We start from the raw sequence: 18083 nt of genomic DNA, 5'->3' as shown, positions 1-18083 counted from the left end.
CCATAACCATGACAACTGTTTTACAAGTGAGTGTACAAAGTACAATGTGTTTTTGTGTTGGGTTTCCATTAGTATTTTCATGGATAAGTGACTACTGACAACTCATTGTGCGTTGTTACATTACTATAAACCAAACAAAATCTTTCTGTTGTCAGATATTTTTTTTTTTTACGATTGATAAACATTTATTGTGAAATACAAATGATCTCATGCTGCATGGTGCCATCAAGAATATAAAATCAAGGAATTTATAAATGCACTTATTGTACACTTTATGTCCAACACTTTTTGTCTGTAAGTAATTAGACAGTTTTGTCGTCTAGAATATTGCTGATGTAGTGATAGTAAAATAAAAAGGGTTTGTTGTTTGTAGGCTTGTTTACTTGTTTGTTTGTTGTTTAGTTTGCTATAGATAATTTTCCCATCAAGGGAACTCAGCATATTCTATTCCCACCAAAACTCTGAAAGCTTAATCGTCTGGAAATGTATGTTTTCAAGAGGCTGATAAGAGACTGAGTATTTTTGAATACGTAGCATTTATCATTGGTTGGTTTAGGAGTTTGTTTAGTTGGTGCACCCTCCTTTTCATAGTTCCGTGTTACACCCTTCAGTGCCCACCCTACTGCCAGGACTGCCCTCACTCCCCCAATCAGTCAAGCATGTCGATGAGAAAACATTCCAAAAACTGTTGACTGCATTCAACATTTACACAGTACAACTTGCTTTCCTGGCAGTGCTTGACGATATTTTGGCTTTCAGGGCTTTATGCTTCGTTTTTGAAACGGCAAGGGCACCTACATGTAGGCATTTTCTTCTTGGTAAAGGGCACCCTACATTGTATGATGAAATTGCAAATTTGTACTGGAGCATTTCAAGGGCACTAAGGCAATGACCAGGGGACACGGAGGCAATCGCCTTCGTTGCCTCCGTGAAGTATCAGGCCTGGCCTTTAACATTCATTGAAAATAAAGCTCCCACAGAAGTTGTTGTGGGTGCTTTGTGCTTTGTCGAGATCATTGACTGTACCCACTACAGTATCATACAATTGTAGCATTGACCAAGGCATTGAAGTTTTTTTTCTTCATTGACTTGATTTTTGTTTAATTTATTTTCCATTGCTTATTGTGCTACCCTCCCAGGCTAGACATGCAGTCTGATTTTGCACACTCGTGCATTGTATTTAAGGACTGACTGATGGTCTGAATCTACACATTGATGTGTCTGTTTTGAGCAGCCAGGGTCGTTAAATACATGTATATGTATATAATGCATGCGAAAGACAAGACCAATACATTTTCAAAAATGCATCGTTGTGGAGCATGCTTTTGCAAATTACAGGCGACCACTTCCAGGCAATCTTCAAGATGAGATTTCATTCATGTTTTAGTTTTCACATCTTATTCTTACGGATCGTGAGACTACTCCTGCGCTACCAAAGTGGTCCTGTAGCATGCACTGCAGTTGGCTGCTTCCAAGTAAGTTGGTTGCCTTCAAGTTGCCTCTTGCGAGAAGGCCCTAAGAAGTTGCCTCAGGCAAAAAAGCCCCGAGACATGTGGCAGATTGCCTAAAAGCGACCCCCCCCCCCCCCCCCCGCCCACCCTCAGGTGTGTTATTGGGGTGCGGATGGACACGCTCATCACACATCACCGTGATGTGTGACATTTCCACCTGCACAACTTTCTGCACCTGTGCGCAGCTTGCACTATTCCAAACCGTTTCACAGTATTCTGTATCTCTAGGCTATATAATGCCCGGTTCATACATCCTGCGAATGCGAATGCGATGCAAATTGTGACATCACAAGTTTGCAACAAGTAATTTGTGTCAGTTGATTTGTGCTCAACTCCTGCAAAACATTCACTGCGAAAACAGCCTGTGACGTCAAAATTCGCTTCCCATTCGCAGTAAGTATGAGCCGGGCTATATGTACAGAAAGTACATATGTAACCTGCGGCAATAAAGTATCTAAACACTTACAAATGGTCAGATTTGTCGAAACCTGAAATAGTGTGCGTCCAAAAAATTAATAAGTTCGATTCACACTTATCTTCTGCGCATTTTGACACCTATTGTGTTGCGCTACGATGTTGTTTGGCGAATGTACAGGTATGAGCACTTGAATGGCTTAAGGTAAAATTTCAAAAGTTGGAAAAGCCCCTATTCACCCAAATTCAAAAAGGGAACTCGCACAAGCATCACTAACAGACAAAATAATGAAGACAAATCAACACATTTGTTCTGTTTACTTAACCATGAAATTTATTGCAGTAGCTCCTCTGACGTCTAACTTTACTGCTTAATTAAAGGTTCTCTCTGTTTTTATCTTAAAAACTGTGACTGCTGATCTCCTGAAGATGGGTCTGTCCACACTAATGGGACCATTTGATGTGACTTTTTTTATAAATGGGTGACAAAAATAAACAAGAAGAGTTTTGTCAAGCTTGTTTCCCATGCACATTCCAAATCACTTCAAGGTTTTTGTTTGCAAAGAGCAAGACACATTTATCTGTATTTTAGCAATAACTGGGGATCATCTTCAAGATGATTATGTTTGTAACAGGGGAATGTTGGACAGACATTTCGTACATAAATGGTGAGAAAGGCATAATAATGTAAACAGATTGCCAAAAATGTTGTCCCCTACAATGCTGTCCCTGCAAAGAATGTTTCCAGGCAAAACCAAGACATCTGCGTGGATACTCAAGAAACTACAGAGAATTATCTTGAAGATATTAGGTTTGTAACATGGACAGATATTTGTCACAATATGTCTGTCCATGTTAAAAACAAACATTCATACCAGCTGAAAAACCTCAAGGTACTGTTGGTTTTTACAGATAACCATAAAAATAGGGGCAATGGGTCTAACTTAATTAACCTTTGAGTAAATCAATTAATTAATTATTTGTGTCATCCATTTCTAGTCAATTCCAATACAAAATGTCTGTCCTCGTTACAAACTGTTTGGTAAGCACACTCACTATCAGCAGAGAATTGTACAAAACAAAATACAGGGGAAAATGTTGTATTTTGTGTACCCTCCCAGTCACAGTCCAAAAAGTTATCTTTTCGAACCAAAAAGACCCATTAGTGTGGACAGACCCAGATAGTCCTAAATACATAAGTGTGCCCGCCATCACTGTCCTGAATGGCAGAGAACACGTCTTCTCATCATGCTATCTTGAAACACCTTCCCTGTCTTACCCTATCAGGGAATCTGGCTTTAAACCCATATTGATTATGGCTCCATCTCTGACCCCTATATTATTGATAATTAATGCTGATGTTCATCACAATTGATTTATCTAAGCCACGACAAACAAATCATTTATAAAAAGCGGGCAAAAATAATGCTAACCATGTTCGTCACAGGACTTCGCTCTTGCTTAAGTTGAATCCTTTTGCAACTTTTGAAATGCCACCTTAAGCCATTCAAGTACCCATAAATCCACCAAACAACATCACAGAGCAACAAAAGAGGTATCAAAATGTGCAGAAGATAATTGTGCATCGGTATAATTAATTAATTTTGTGTATACTATTTCAGGTGTCGATATATTTGTAAGTGTTTAGATACTTTATTTGCGCAGTTTACATGTACTGTGCATGACCTTAAATTTCTCGTGGCTAATGATACCGGTGCCCTTTTCCAAGGAGAAAATGGCTTGGTGCCCTTGCCTTTTCAAAACTGAACCAAACAAGCCTGTGAGAAATACATCACCAGATGATAGAGATGATACAGATGATAGAGATGGATTGTGTTTAGTCTTTTATTGTACAAGCAAAATGGGAAATATAAAAATAGTCGTAAAATGAAATAACAACAATCATCAGTTTATTTAAACAGCAGTTTTAGTACATTTTCAGATTCAGAACAAGCATTAGAAATAAAAAAAACAATTACTATTGATTTAAATGAATGAATTGAAGTGAATGTGACATTCATCTTGAACAACAGTGCCCGAAATAAATGTGAGCATTAATTATAAGCCATTCATTGTGTTATTAAAATTGACTGGCAATGAGGAACAATTGAGCCCTTGCACGCGCGTCACACGCGGCGACTGATGCCACGCTCACCATGTTGGTGGGCAGTTAGGTTATTGTGTATTAACGCCGCGTCGCCTAAAATGCACACTTCACTGCATAACGCACAGCATAGAGTTATATATATAAACGCACAGTGAAATTGCCCACCAGTATGGCGCATTCAAGATTTTTCTGATGATGACGTCAGGTGAAATGGGTCAATAGTGCACAGTTTATATTTCCTTTAAGGGGACTTTGAGTGAACAGAAGAACTGAGGGACTTATTTCTCCAAGGCGGAAATAGGTTCCTCTTCCGGTCACTCACCCAAGGGGGATAGACTTGCAATATTTACCAATTTATGCCGGTTCATACATGCCATATAACACCTCAGGTCTAAAATGTGAAATAAGAAATATCAAGAGTTAACATAGGCAATTAAATCAAAAGGCAATTCCGCAAGAAAGGGAAGGCATTAATTTCCCCGCATTCATTTTTTTAGATGCTAGTCCATGGTTCATGTCAAGAGAGGGGGCTATAACCAGTCAAAGATTATAAGTCTTTTGCCCGCTCAGGGAACTTTTTCCTGCAAAACATTCTCAATGCGGGTCTACAGTTTCTGGTGGTGTAAATCTCATGCACGTGACCGGGTTTCAGCCAACCAGAAAACAGAACAAGCAAGAGGTGTAATATGAAAGTACATTATCTGCAAAGTGTGAATAAATTTATTAAAAGCAATAACTCTTGCTACATGTATTTGAAGTATGGTCCACTGATGAAATTGTTGTGTCCATGCGACCATGGTGCAACAATGTTATTTTGGTTATTGAGTTTGTTTCTACAGTTCATCTTGTATCTCAACGTGATTCCTCAACAAATTTGTATCTGGCATAAAAGTGGAACAACATCATATCTCAACCTCAATTGATTATTTTTTTAAACATTTTTAGGTGTTCGGCCACCAGCCGAACAACTATTGTTATTGTTCTGTTTTTTTTTTTTGTTTTTTTTTCTGCGTGTTCTTCTCCTCGAACGTTCTCGCGCGATTTTCGCAAAAACTAAAGCTTGTATGAACCTGAAACTTACCATATATATTGATCTTAATGAGTAGACGAAACAGCAACATTTTTGGAATGATGACGTCATTGATGACGTCATTACGTTCAAAAAAACGCTTAAAATTGGAGAGTTCATATCTTGAGAACTACAAATGCCACACACAAGATATTTGGTGCATATAAAAGGTCTTGTAATTAGCTACAAAAGTCGTGCACAACGTGACCTCATGTGACTTTTACTTCCGGTTGAAACCGGAAGTTCAAAATTTCAAAAGTTCATATCTCAAGAACTATATATCATATTCGCAAAATTTGAATATCAGTTTGAAGATCAGTTATCCTGCTCAAACTTTTGCACAAACATAATGCCAGTTGAATTTTGCCTTCTGGTCGTAAAAGCGCGCGTTTGTGTTGACCTCCATTCATTACGCGTAGAAACCAGATAGTATCGCCATTCATGTATGTGAATGCTACTATTGTATTGTGGGTGTGTGGGTGTGTGTGCGTGTAGTTCATCTAGGCCTACATTGTATCCATGCTCTACGACAAAACAGCACTGCGTGGCTGTGGGCATTACGGGTTGTGTATACACATGCAGACTCCGTTGAAGGCGCGCGTAATTCAAATTCCACTACGCTGGGATTGGCCTCATCTTTCTTCGTGCGATTTTGAACAAAATGTTAAACTACTATGAACTTGAAACTTATCATAAACATGAACCTTCATGAGTAGATGAACCCGCAACTTTTTTGGAATGATGACGTCATTGATGACGTCATTGATGACGTCATTACGTTAAATAAACGGTAAATAATTGAAAAATTCATATCTTGAGAACCACAAACGCTACGTACAAAATTATTTCACTACATGAAACCTCTTGTAATGTTCTACAAATGTTGTACACAACGTGACCTCATTTGACCATTCACCCGAACACCCTAAGTTTGTACACAAACTCTCAATTTCTAGTTGTTCTTAAAAGTGTGACATTACCTTTTGCAAGCTTTTCACGTAAACAGTAATTTAGGAGATTAACAACCTTGTTGTTCTGAAACAACGTAATGTACATCATGCCATATTGCCTCCTTTGCCTTTGGCTTCAGACATTTGAGATTGTGGATGCTCTTCAGCGTTGTATTTAGGATTAGGAAATTAATTGTCCAGATTCTCTGATAAATCTAAAGTGTTCACTTCCGGTAACACCAAAGCTACAACATGAACTAGCATAATGTGCATGCTATGATATTATTGGTTCAGTTGCTTTGGTTTGTTCACTTTAGCATGTTACAAGTTGAGGTCTTACTGTACTGGGAAACAACTTGGAAGATGTTTACTGATCTTTTTGCTGCCACTACAAGATTGCCAGATGGTGTGAATGTGATGTCATAGGCGTTACCACAATCCTCAATGACACATCCAATGTACTTGCCATCAGGACTGTGCTGACATATTCTTTTGTTAAGTGTTATCCCATTATATTGAGCAACAAAGATACTACCATCTTTATCACAGCACACACCAAAGGATCTTTCAGACTGATCAGTATCTACTGAGAACACCTTTCCACCCTTATAATCAACTGAGTGTAAATGTCTATCACTTCGACTGATGTAGATAATCCTCTCATTGTATAAAGTCAAATGGTCTACATTTACTGGAGTAGAGAATGTTCTGATGAGTGATCCACCAGGGTTGTAGAGTGAGATCTGCCGCCATTGTGAATAACCCACTGCTATGAGATTGTTTTCATCCACTGCAAGGCATAATGCAGAATGGTGTGTTTTACTTAGTTGGAACTGATGTAGGGGCATATATTTCCTGTTAAATACCTTGACTTCTAGATTGTCAATCACATACAGGTGATCATTATTGTCCACAGTGAGTGCTGATGGTTTAACAAGACCTTTGACATTTAATATTTGCGGGCAGTGAGTAGACTGTGATTTGTTTGCTGCTAATTGAGGTTTTAATGCAAACAATGCATTGCGGTCTAAATCTAATACTACTATTTCATTGTCAGAGAAAGCTGCAACTGATTGCACCCACCTAAATTTTGTACATGTAGTGCAGATTTTACTCAAACTTTCCTTCAGATTCCACTCCTGTTTTGTATGGATTGTTTCATGTTCCTTGGCCTGAGCCTCTGCTTTAGCTTGTTGCTCCTCTTCCAGTACCAGTCTTCCCACTGACCTTTCACCTTCTTCAAACTCAAGAAAGGAAAGCCTGTCGGACACAACCTCACCCTGTTTCTTAGTAAGTTCATCAATATTGTTTATAAGTTTCAGCTTGAAATCCAGAATCTCATGAGAGCTTGCTTGGGTCATGAACTGATTCACTTCATCCAGCTTGTGCTCTACCTGGGTCACTTCTTTTGTGTTGGTTGCCTCTGCAGTTACAAATGTCCGGAGTCTGTCTTTGTAAACACTCTCTGCCTCGTGCTTCAGCTGCTTTTCCTCTTCGGTGATCTTTGCTCTCTCCTTGGCAGCCTTCTGGGAGATTTTCATATTGGTTTCAGCATATGAAGATTCCAGTTTCTTGCGAGACTCACTAGCTTGTTCCATGGCAGTTTGAATATCCACCTTGCACTTCTCAGCTTTTGCAACCAGCTCTGCGATTTCCTGTTTGCATTTATCCAAAGCCTCAGGTATTCCGGTGAAGTCTGGTGTTTGGTTTGCATGATCAAGAATGGTACAAGTTGTGCATTCTAACTTCTGGCATGTGTTGCAGTAGATGTTCAGAGTCTGATCACTGTGCTTGCCACACTTTGGAATGTATTCCCTGATTTTACTGCGATAGGTTACAACACCTGATTGCAGTTGAGCAAGTGTGTAGATTTTATGTGATTCCAAAATAGCCAATTGCTGATGTGCTTGTTGACATTCATGACAAATAAAATGTTCGCAGTCAATACATCTGGAAACAGCTGTATGATTTTTTTTACAAGCTTGACATTTGACCTCTGACCCATGACCCTCCATGAGTTGCTCCTGAACAGTAAACTCATCCACCAGGGCATTGAGTTTAAAGTCCTTGGTTAGACTGTCAACCTTGTTGTCTTCTAGTGTTGTTTTCTTTCTGCACAGAGGACACAGTAGGATGGAGTTGTTAGGATCTTGTTGGTGAAGCTCCTTGAGGCATGTGAAGCAGAAGCTGTGTAGACAGTCTAGCATTGTTGGATTGATGAAGCGATTGGTGCATATTGGACATTCTAGATGATCCTTACTGATCTTATCAAGCACTGAATGGACTGTGATACTGGCAGCCATCTTTGACTTTTGCTTGTTACGATCTTTCCCTGTTAATACAAAAGGGTTAGTTCATTGTTAGTATTAAATCTACTCATATTATCTGATGTTGTATTTATCACTATGTCAAATGACTTCAGGTGACTGTTGCACAAGATCCAATATTCTTACACATTTAGTGCATAATTTATGCATTGATAAATGAACGGCTCTGGAAATTTTGAATAAATGGCCACTAAACCAGATAATAATAGTAATAATAATACCAAAACTTGTATAGCGCCCTAATCATGTGTAAACATGCTCTAGGGCGCTTAACATGGAAAAATAGACAAACTAAAACATAAGCAAATACAGAATTATCACAACAGGATACAACCAGCATACATTGTGTACAACTAGTGTTTGTGCTTTGCGCTTATCACATGGTTAGTCATCTTAGTTTTATTAGCACGTGTGCGTACGTGCCCTGAAATGTATTGATAGCCCCTTGCATTTATGCGACTTGCTACAGGGACGCAACACTGATGCGCATGTTTTTAATGCGCAAAGAACAGCTATCGTCAAATCATTTGACTCCTTTGACCCCACTGAGGGCGCTTAACAAACCATTCTTAAATACAAAGTCACCGGTCCCAAAGTATCAGTAATGTGATTAGCGCACGAAAGAGGTTGGAGCCATCAAAAGCTGAAATATGCCCCCTCAACTGGAAGTATCTAAGAGGGAAGAGTCACAAAAATTTGAAAGTTGTAGCCATTTATTTCTTTAAAGAAGTATTTATCAATGATCCCTTAACAGCGACCCAGCCACCACCTCGTTCATTTCCAAGCAGTGAAGACCGGGTCCTCGCACTGTCAATGTTATTCCCTAATTAATTTATTGTGTGGGAGGGGGGGGGGGGCTGGTGAGGGTGAGGATTGGACTGACCATTCTGGGAACAGGGTGTCACAATTGGGCTCTTACATTACACCGCCTTGCGTCAATAAAGCCTTTTAAATATATTTATACCATGTGAAAACTGTAGCTTTTTTCCCTTGAAGGCTTTCTTTTCTTTGAGTTATAAAAGTGTGAAAAGGTCAAATAAATCTTCTATCTACATTACAGTTAAGGGAATATTTTGTGGGATCATTTTAGTGTGAAAGGGGTTCTGAAGGTATGTAACATAGTTGAACTCTACTTTCAATGCATGCATACAGGTGATGTATAATGTCTTCGTCAACAATCACATGCAAACCATTTGACCTCAGTCTAAATAATTGTCCCTACAGTTCATGAACTAACGAGTACTTACGATTGTATATGGTTTCAAGCAATTTCTTGGTGTTGTTGGAGGTCTTTCTTCATCAGTTTTCACCCAAAAGCTGTGACTTCTGTCTTGGCTTACTGTACTTAGTGCTGGGTCTGTGCTGTGTGATGCACTAGTCCATCAGTACCATGTACACTGTAGTTGGCATTATTGCTCATCACTCCCTGAAAGAAAATTCCCCTTTCTATTTATAGATCCAATGATGTCACCTTCAAGTGTAGTATACATGTATACAATACAATTACGCCTATCGTGTCCACAGACCTGGAAGGGCTGTGGAGGCCATAGCATCTATTGCTCTCTAGTCTTAGCCTTGGTGCCCCTTTCAAATAAAAGGTTCCCATATACTTTTTCCAATGGAATGGAAGTGCCTTTTACAAAATGAAAACTGCCTTGCCCTCTCAAAGATGACATTCCAGGCCTGTATTTATAGTAACCCATAACCATGACAACTGTTTTACAAGTGAGTGTACAGAGTACAATGTGTTTTTGTGTTTGGTCTCCATTAGTGTTTTCATGGATCAGTGACCACTGACAACTCATTGTGTGTTGTTACATTACTATAAACCAAACAAAATCTTTCTGTTGTCAGATATATATTTTTTTTTTTTACGATTAATAAACATTTATTGTGACATACAAATGATCTCATGCTGCATGGTGCCATCAAGAATATAAAATCAAGGAATTTATGCACTTGACTTATTGTACACTTTATGTCCAACACTTTTTGTCTGTAAGTAATTAGACAGTTTTGTTGTCTAGAATATTGCTGATATAGTGATAGTAAAATAAAAAGGGTTTGTTGTTTGTAGGCTTGTTTACTTGTTTGTTTGTTGTTAAGTTTGCTATAGATATTTTTCCCATCAAGGGAACTCAGCATATTCTATTCCCACCAAAACTCTGAAAGCTTAATCGTCTGGAAATGTATGTTTTCAAGAGCGTGCTTTTGTTCTTTCCTTTACACAAAAATGTCCTTGTGTAGAGCACGGGCCCAGTCTTTAGAATTCCCCTGTGAAGACCTTTTACTTTCCCTTGTCTGTTTTGTCTTTGGTCTCCATCTATAGATGCCTGTAAAAGTTGCCTCATGCAACAAGGTCGTAAGACGTGTCAGATTGCCTCAAAGTGCCCCCCCCCCCCCTTGTCCACCCTCAGGTGTGTTATTGGGGTGCGGATGGACACGCTCATCACACATCACCGTGATGCGTGACATTTTCGCCTGCCCAATTTTCTGCACACCTGTGCGCAGCTTGCACTATCCCTAACAGTTTCACAGTATTCTGTGGTATAAAGCCCGGTTCATACATGTACGTTCCTGTGAATGCGATACAAATTTTGACGTCACAAATTCACAACGAGTAATTTTGTGTCAGTTGCCTCCGAAACGCCTGCTCAACGCGAAACATAATAATATGAAAACATGAAAACAGCTTGCGACGTCAAAATTCGCTTCACATTCGCAGGAAGTACAATATACGAGCCAGGCTTTTCATACACAAAGTACATCCCACACTGTGCATGACCTAAAATTTCTCCTGGCTAATGGTGCCCTTACCAAGGAGAAATGCCTTGGTGCCCTTGCCCTTTTCAAAAACGAAGTGAACAGGTCTGTGAGAGCAGATGATAGAGATGAATTGTGTTTTAGTCACAATTTATTGGACAAGCAAAATAGAATGTTTTAATATAAAAATAGTAGTAAAAGAAAATTTACAATAATCATCAGTTTATTTAAACAGTAGTTTTAGTACATTCTGATTCATATTTACAGGCATTAAAAATAAAAAATAACTATTAATATGAATGTGACCTTATTGAACAACCATGCCTTTTAGTGCATGTTGAACTATATTGTACATTATAAGCCATTCACATGTTATTGAACACTTGTTGACTGGCAATGAGGTAAATATTGCATGTCTATTCCTCCAAGGGACTTTGAGTGACCAGGAGAGGGACCTATTTCCTAAGGCTGAAGGCTGAGGGAAATAGGTCCCTCCTCTGGTCACTCACAGGCCCGAGGGGGAATAGATGTACACTATTAACTGAGTTAGGCCAGTCCATAATGTGCCAGTCCATAATTTGTTTTATAACACCTTGGGTCAAAAATGTGGAATAAGAAAGAAACTTTTTAGTTGCTAGTCCACCATTCATGTGAAGAGAACGCGCTGTAACCAGTCAAAAATTATAAGTCTATTGCCCACTCATGGAACTATTTCCTGCAAAGCGTACGCACACGATGACTCAATGTGGGTCTAGTTCCAGGTGGCGAAATCTCATGCACGTGACCGTGTTTCAGCCAACCAGAAAACAGAACAAGCAAGAGGTGTGTTATAAAAGTACATAATAATCTGCAAAGTGTGAAGAAATTAATAAGAGGCAATAATAACTCTTGCTTTATGTTTTGAAGTACATATGGTCCACTGATGAAATTGTTGTGTCCATGCGACCATGGTGCAACAAGGTTATTTTTGGTTATTGAGTATATTTGTACAGTTCGTCTTGTATCTAAGCGTGATTCCTCAACAAATTTGTATCTGGCATAAAAGTCACAGTGGAACAACATAATATCTTATAGGAACATGTTGCCTTTGAGCGGTCGAGTTGGTCTTTGAAAAGCGTTTGTAACATTTATAAAAAGCATAAGATGTTGTAAAAGTAGAATACAATGATCCACACAAACATGCCACGAAATTGCCAGTTTTCCTTTTACCTCGACGACTAACACGGTCGGCCAATGGGAGTCAAATATTGACTCCCATAAATGGCCGACCGTGTTAGTTCGCAAAGTAAAAGGAAAACCACGCAATTTCGAGGCAAATTTGTATGTATTCTACCTTTAAAACATCTTTCCAACCAAATGCATTTTATAACAAACAGTTACAAACGCTTTTTATAGACCAACTCGTCCAATCCTAGGCAACGTGTTTCTTCAACCTCCATTGATTTTTTTTTAAATATCTTCGCAAGCATTTCACGTACATGTAAACAGTAATTTAGGAGATTAACAACATTTTTGTTCTGAAACACTGTTTATGTACATAATGCCATATTGCCTCCTTTGCCTTTGGCTTCAGACATCTGAGATTGTGGATGCTCTTCAAGGTTGTATTCAGGTTTAGGAAATTAATTGTCCAGATTCTCTGCTAAATCAAATACAAGGTATTCAAAGTGTTTACTTCCAGTAAAACCAAATGTACAATGAACATGAACTAGCGTAATGTGCTTGCTATGATATTATTGTTTTAGTTATTTTGGTTCGTTCACTTAAGCATGATACAAGGTGAGGTCTTACTATACTGGGGAAACAACTTGGAAGATGTTTACTGATTTGTTTGCTGCTACTACAAGATTGCCAGATGGTGTGAATGTGATGTCATAGGCATCACCACAATCCTTAATGACACATCCAATGTACTTGCCATCAGGACTGTACTGGCATATTCTATTGTGCAAACACCCATCATATTGAGCAACAAAGATACTTCCATCTTTATCACAGCACACACCAAAGGATGATTCAGACTGATCAATATCTACTGAGAACACCTTTCCACCCTTATAATCAACCGAGTGTAAATGTGTATCATCTGTACTGCTGTGGAGAATCCTCTCCTTGTATAAAGTCAAATAGTCTATATATACTGGAGTAGAGAATGTTCTGATGAGTGATCCATCAGGGTTGTAGAGTGAGATCTTCTGCCCTTCTGAATAACCCACTGCTATGAGATTGTTTTCATCCACTGCAAGGCATGATGGGGAGAAGTTTCTTACACTTAGTTTGAACTGATGATGGGGCATATATTTCCTGTTAAAGACCTTGACTTCTAGATTGTCAATCACATACAGGTGATCATTATTGTCCACAGTGAGTGCTGATGGTTTAACAAGACCTTTGACATTTAATATTTGCGGGCAGTGAGTAGACTGTGATTTGTTTGCTGCTAATTGAGGTTTTAATGCAAACAATGCATTGCAGTCGAAATCTACATGTAATACTACTATTTCATTGTCAGAGAAAGCTGCACTCGATTTCGCCCACTCAAATTTTGTGTTCCCGATTTTACTAACATTTTCCTTCAGTTTCCACTCCTGTTTTGTATGGATTGTTTCTTGTTCCTTGGCCTGAGCCTCTGCTTTAGCTTGTTGATCATCTCCCAGTACCAGTCTTCCCACTGACCTTTCACCTTCTTCAAACTCAAGAAAGGAAAGCCTGTCAGACACAATCTCACCTTGTTTCTTAGTTAGTTCATCAAGATTGTTTATAAGTTTCAGCTTGAAATCCAGAATCTCATGAGAGCTTGCTTGGGTCATGAACTGATTCACTTCATCCAGCTTGTGCTCTACCTGGGTCACTTCTTTTGTGTTGGTTGCCTCTGCAGTTTGAAATGTCTGGACTCTGTCTTTGTAAACACTCTCTGCCTCTTGCTTCAGCTGCTTTTCCTCTTCGGTGATCTTTGCTCTCTCCTTGGCAGCCTTCTGGGAGATTTTCATATTAGTTTCAGCATATGAAGATTCCAGTTTCTTGCGAGACTCACTGGCTTGTTCCATGGCAGTTTGAATATCAGCCTTGCATTTCTCAGCGATTGCAACCAGCTCTGCGACTTCCTGTTTGCATTTGTCTAAAGCGTCAGGTATACCAATAAGGTCATGTTTTGGATTTCCATGATCAAGAACAGTACAAGTTGTGCATTCTAACTTCTGGCATGTGTTGCAGTAGATGTTCAGAGTCTGATCACTGTGCTTGCCACACTTTGGAATGTACTCCCTGATTTTACTGCGATAGGTTACTACACCTGATTGCAGTTGAGCAAGTGTGTAAATTTGATGTGATTTCAAAATAGCCAATTGCTGATGTGCTTGTTGACAATCTTGACAAAGAAAATGTTCACAGTCAATACATCTAGAAACAGCGGTATGATCTCGTTCACCATGTACACAGGCTTGACATTTGACCTCTGACCCATGACCCTCCATGAGTTGCTCCTGAACAGTAAACTCATCCACCAGGGCATTGAGTTTAAAGTCCTTAGGTAGACTGTCAACCTTGTTGTCTTCTAGTGTCGTTTTCTTTCTGCACAGAGGACACAGTAGGATGGAGTTGTTAGGATCTTGTTGGTGAAGCTCCTTGAGGCATGTGAAGCAGAAGCTGTGTAGACAGTCTAGCATTGTTGGATTGATGAAGCGATTGGTGCATATTGGACATTCTAGATGATCCTTACTGATCTTATCAAGCACCGAATGGACTGTGATACTGGCAGCCATCTTTGACTTTAGCTTGTTACGTTCCTTCCCTGTCGTGCCTGTGGTACAAAAAGGTCAATTCATTGTATTGTTAGTAATCTACTCATATTGTAGCCCTATATAGGACTCTTCCACTGTGCTCTGTACACAGAAAAAGAGACCTACATATAAGGGCCAGTTTCTGGGGCGGAAAGTTATCAAAGCTTCATAACTTGTGAAGAATATACAGTATGACAACCAAAACCCACCGCAGAAAAATGCATGCTGCTATGGAATGTGAATGTGTTGAAATTGGTGGCTTCTTGCAGGTAAGGTTTGAATTATGAAGCTCTAAAAGATTTCCGCCCCAGATATGGACCCTGATATGGACCCTGATATCCAGGGCGTCACTGTAGTACAGATACATTACGAAAGTGTATAAAGGCCGCCAGGACTACATTGTATCTTTCATCGTGTCAAATGACCTCAGGTGACTGTATGTACTTTTGCAAAAGACAATGTGATGCAACCATGTTCTTACACATTAAGTATGTCATATCTATACATACGGTGTGTGTGGGGGGGGGTCGGACTAACAGTTCTGGGACTTGCACAGGTTAGAAATTGAAGAGTGAAAAGGTCAAATAAATCTTCTAGGGAATTTTCTGGAAAATTCATTTTGTGTGAGAGGGGTTGTTCTGAAACCCCCTCGACCCCCACGACCCACGACCCCCTCGACCATCGTCTTTTGTGCGATCTTTTTTTCTGTACACCGAAATTGCTACAGTTTACAACCTCAGCCAATCCCGACACAATTTTGTATGCTCACATCGACTACCATGCCTCGCACATCACAACGACACAGCGTACGAGACACGTAGTATGCACGAAGCAAACTTCGCGTGATTGGCTGCCGAGATCGGGCCTGTGGCAATTATGACGTACAGATAAAAAAACGTGGCATTTCCGCGTGTATCTTTTGGCCGATCCGAGATTATTATCCCAACTGGAAACCTGCGTTTACTGCCCGAGTACGATTACGGCTAACTCATTACGTGATGATCAGGCGGACCCATTTCCGGCCGATCGCTCCCATCCTGTGTACTATTCCTCTATGGTACTACTAGTTGCTCTAAGTGGAGCTCAAGGTTGTAGACCCGACCGACCAAATGGCCACACGGACGTGTTTGGGGTCCCCAATCGGTGTGCACTTGTCGTGCGGAAGTGGAGAGTAAATACTCCCAATTCTGTGCATGGCTGATGCAGATAAATATAACCGCAGTCTCAGACTTGAAGTCAAGCCTAGTCATGGAAGGAAGTTGCGCCGCGGATCACACACTGTGAATTCTAAATCGGGGACTTAATTCTTTCTCGGCCGTAAAGCGAAATTTTATGAATTCGGAATTGGGACATTCTTCGAACACGGGGCGGACGTTGGTGGGTCGTGGGTCGAGGGGGTTTTAGAACAACCTGTGTGAGAGGGGCTTATACATGTGTAAGGGGTTCTAAAGATTACTAAAGTTGAACAGAAAATCCACAACTACACTTCTCATGCATGTAGCAGTCAGTGTGATTGCACCTTTGTCAATCACATGCAAACCATTTTGACCTCAGTATAAATAATTGTCCCTACAGTTCATGGACTAACAAGTACTTACGATTGTATACAGTTTACAAGCAATTTCTTTGTGTTCCTTGAGGTCTTTCTTCATCACCAAACAAATAAGCTGTGACTAGGCCTACTGTGACTTTTGTCTGGTGTTTTATCCACAACCTCCTATGGCTTACTGTACACACTGTTAATGCTGGGTCTGTGTGATGCACTAGTCCATAGTACCATGTACACTGTACACTGTAGTTGGCATTATTGCTCATCACTCCCTGAAAGAAAATTCCCCTTTCTATTTATAGATCCAATGATGTCACCGTCAAGTGTAGTATATTAAATGTACATACAATACAATTACGCCTTATCGTGTACACAGACTTGGAAGGGCTGTGGAGGCCATAGCATCTATTGCTCTCTAGTCTTAGCTTAGCCTTGGTGCCCCTTTCAAATAAAAGGTTCCCATATACTTTTTCCAATGGAATGGAAGTGCCTTTTACAAAATGAAAAGGGCCTTGCCCTCTCAAAGATGACATTCCAGGCCTGTATTTATAGTAACCCATAACCATGACAACTGTTTTACAGATCCAATGATGATGTCACCTTCAAGTGGGGTATACATCTACATGTACAGTACAATTACTCCTATTGTGTACACATGTACATGTACACAGACCTGAAATACATCAGGGAGGCTGCCAGAGGCCATAGCATCTACATTGCCTTTGTTCTTGGCCTTGGTGCCTCTTCAATAGAGCAATCCGACGGAACAAAATTGGTAGCGCCCTCGATCTATTGATAATATTAACAACTGCGGTGTCTTTTTGTGCATAATCTATGCACCGAAGACACCGCAGCAATTGGCGCGCGGTACTCAACACTTGCGTGCCCGGTGTGTGCCCGGTGTGCTCCCGGATTGGTCTAAAGGTTCCCCTATAGACTTTTCAATGGAAGTGCCTTTTGCAAAATGAAAACTGCCTTGCCCTCTCAAAGATGACATTCCAGGCCTGTATTTATAGTAATCCATAACCATGACAACTGTTTTACAAGTGCGTGTGCAAAGTACAATGTGTGTTTGTGTTGGGTCTCCATTAGTGTTTTCATGGATAAGTGACTACTGACAACTCATTGTGCATTGGTACACTACTATAAACCAAAAACAATCTTTCTTCAACAGTCTGTTGTCAGATATTGCATTTTTTCTTAATTTTCTTTTACGATTAATAAACATTTATTGTGACATACAAATGATCTCATGCTGCATGGTGCCATCAAGAATATAAAATCAAGGAATTTATGCACTTGACTTATTGTACACTTTATGTCCAACACTTTTTGTCTGTAAGTAATTAGACAGTTTTGTGGTCTAGAATATTGCTGATGTAGTGATAGTAAAATAAAAAGGGTTTGTTGTTTGTGGGCTTGTTTACTTGTTTGTTTGTTTTTTTAGTTTGCTTAGATAATCTTCCCATGAAGGGAACTCGGAAATGTTGTCTGGAAATGTATGTTTTCAAGAGTCTGAGAGACTATATATATTTTGTGAGTATTTTTTAATATTGGTCGCTTTTAGCATCTGGTCGCTTTGGGAGTTTATTACGTTGTTGCACCCTCTTTTGT

The 18083-nt window shown here is 39.7% G+C and overlaps 2 protein-coding genes across 3 annotated transcripts in view; one reads left to right on the top strand and one right to left on the bottom strand.

Annotated features, from left to right (window-relative positions):
• Window positions 1-18083, top strand: part of LOC139938552 (malectin-like) — a 61295-nt gene that overhangs the window by 33217 nt on the left and 9995 nt on the right. The gene's annotated exons all lie outside the window — the stretch shown is intronic.
• LOC139938099 (uncharacterized) lies at window positions 2359-16654 on the bottom strand. Its single transcript, XM_071933479.1, has 5 exons — window positions 16519-16654; window positions 12933-14940; window positions 9626-9752; window positions 9262-9265; window positions 2359-8383 (listed from the first exon to the last, which is right to left on the bottom strand). The coding sequence occupies exons 2-5, from the start codon at window positions 14900-14902 to the stop codon at window positions 6360-6362; spliced, it is 4125 nt and encodes a 1374-aa protein (XP_071789580.1). The 5' UTR covers window positions 14903-14940; window positions 16519-16654; the 3' UTR covers window positions 2359-6359.

Source organism: Asterias amurensis, chromosome 6 (genome assembly GCF_032118995.1).
Source record: "Asterias amurensis chromosome 6, ASM3211899v1".
Taxonomy (NCBI): domain Eukaryota; kingdom Metazoa; phylum Echinodermata; class Asteroidea; order Forcipulatida; family Asteriidae; genus Asterias; species Asterias amurensis.
Note: the sequence above shows the minus strand (reverse complement) of the source record. Positions and strands in the feature narration are given on the sequence as shown.

Bases quoted from the DNA above. Each gene is read 5' to 3' on its own strand.
- LOC139938099 (XM_071933479.1), bottom strand. From the start codon at position 14,902: ATGGCTGCCAGTATCACAGTCCATTCGGTGCTTGATAAGATCAGTAAG. The intron at 9,753-12,932 runs GTAAGACCTCAC...CTGATGGACTAG, and splicing joins CAAGTTGTTTCCCCAGTATA to TGCATCACACAGCACAGACC.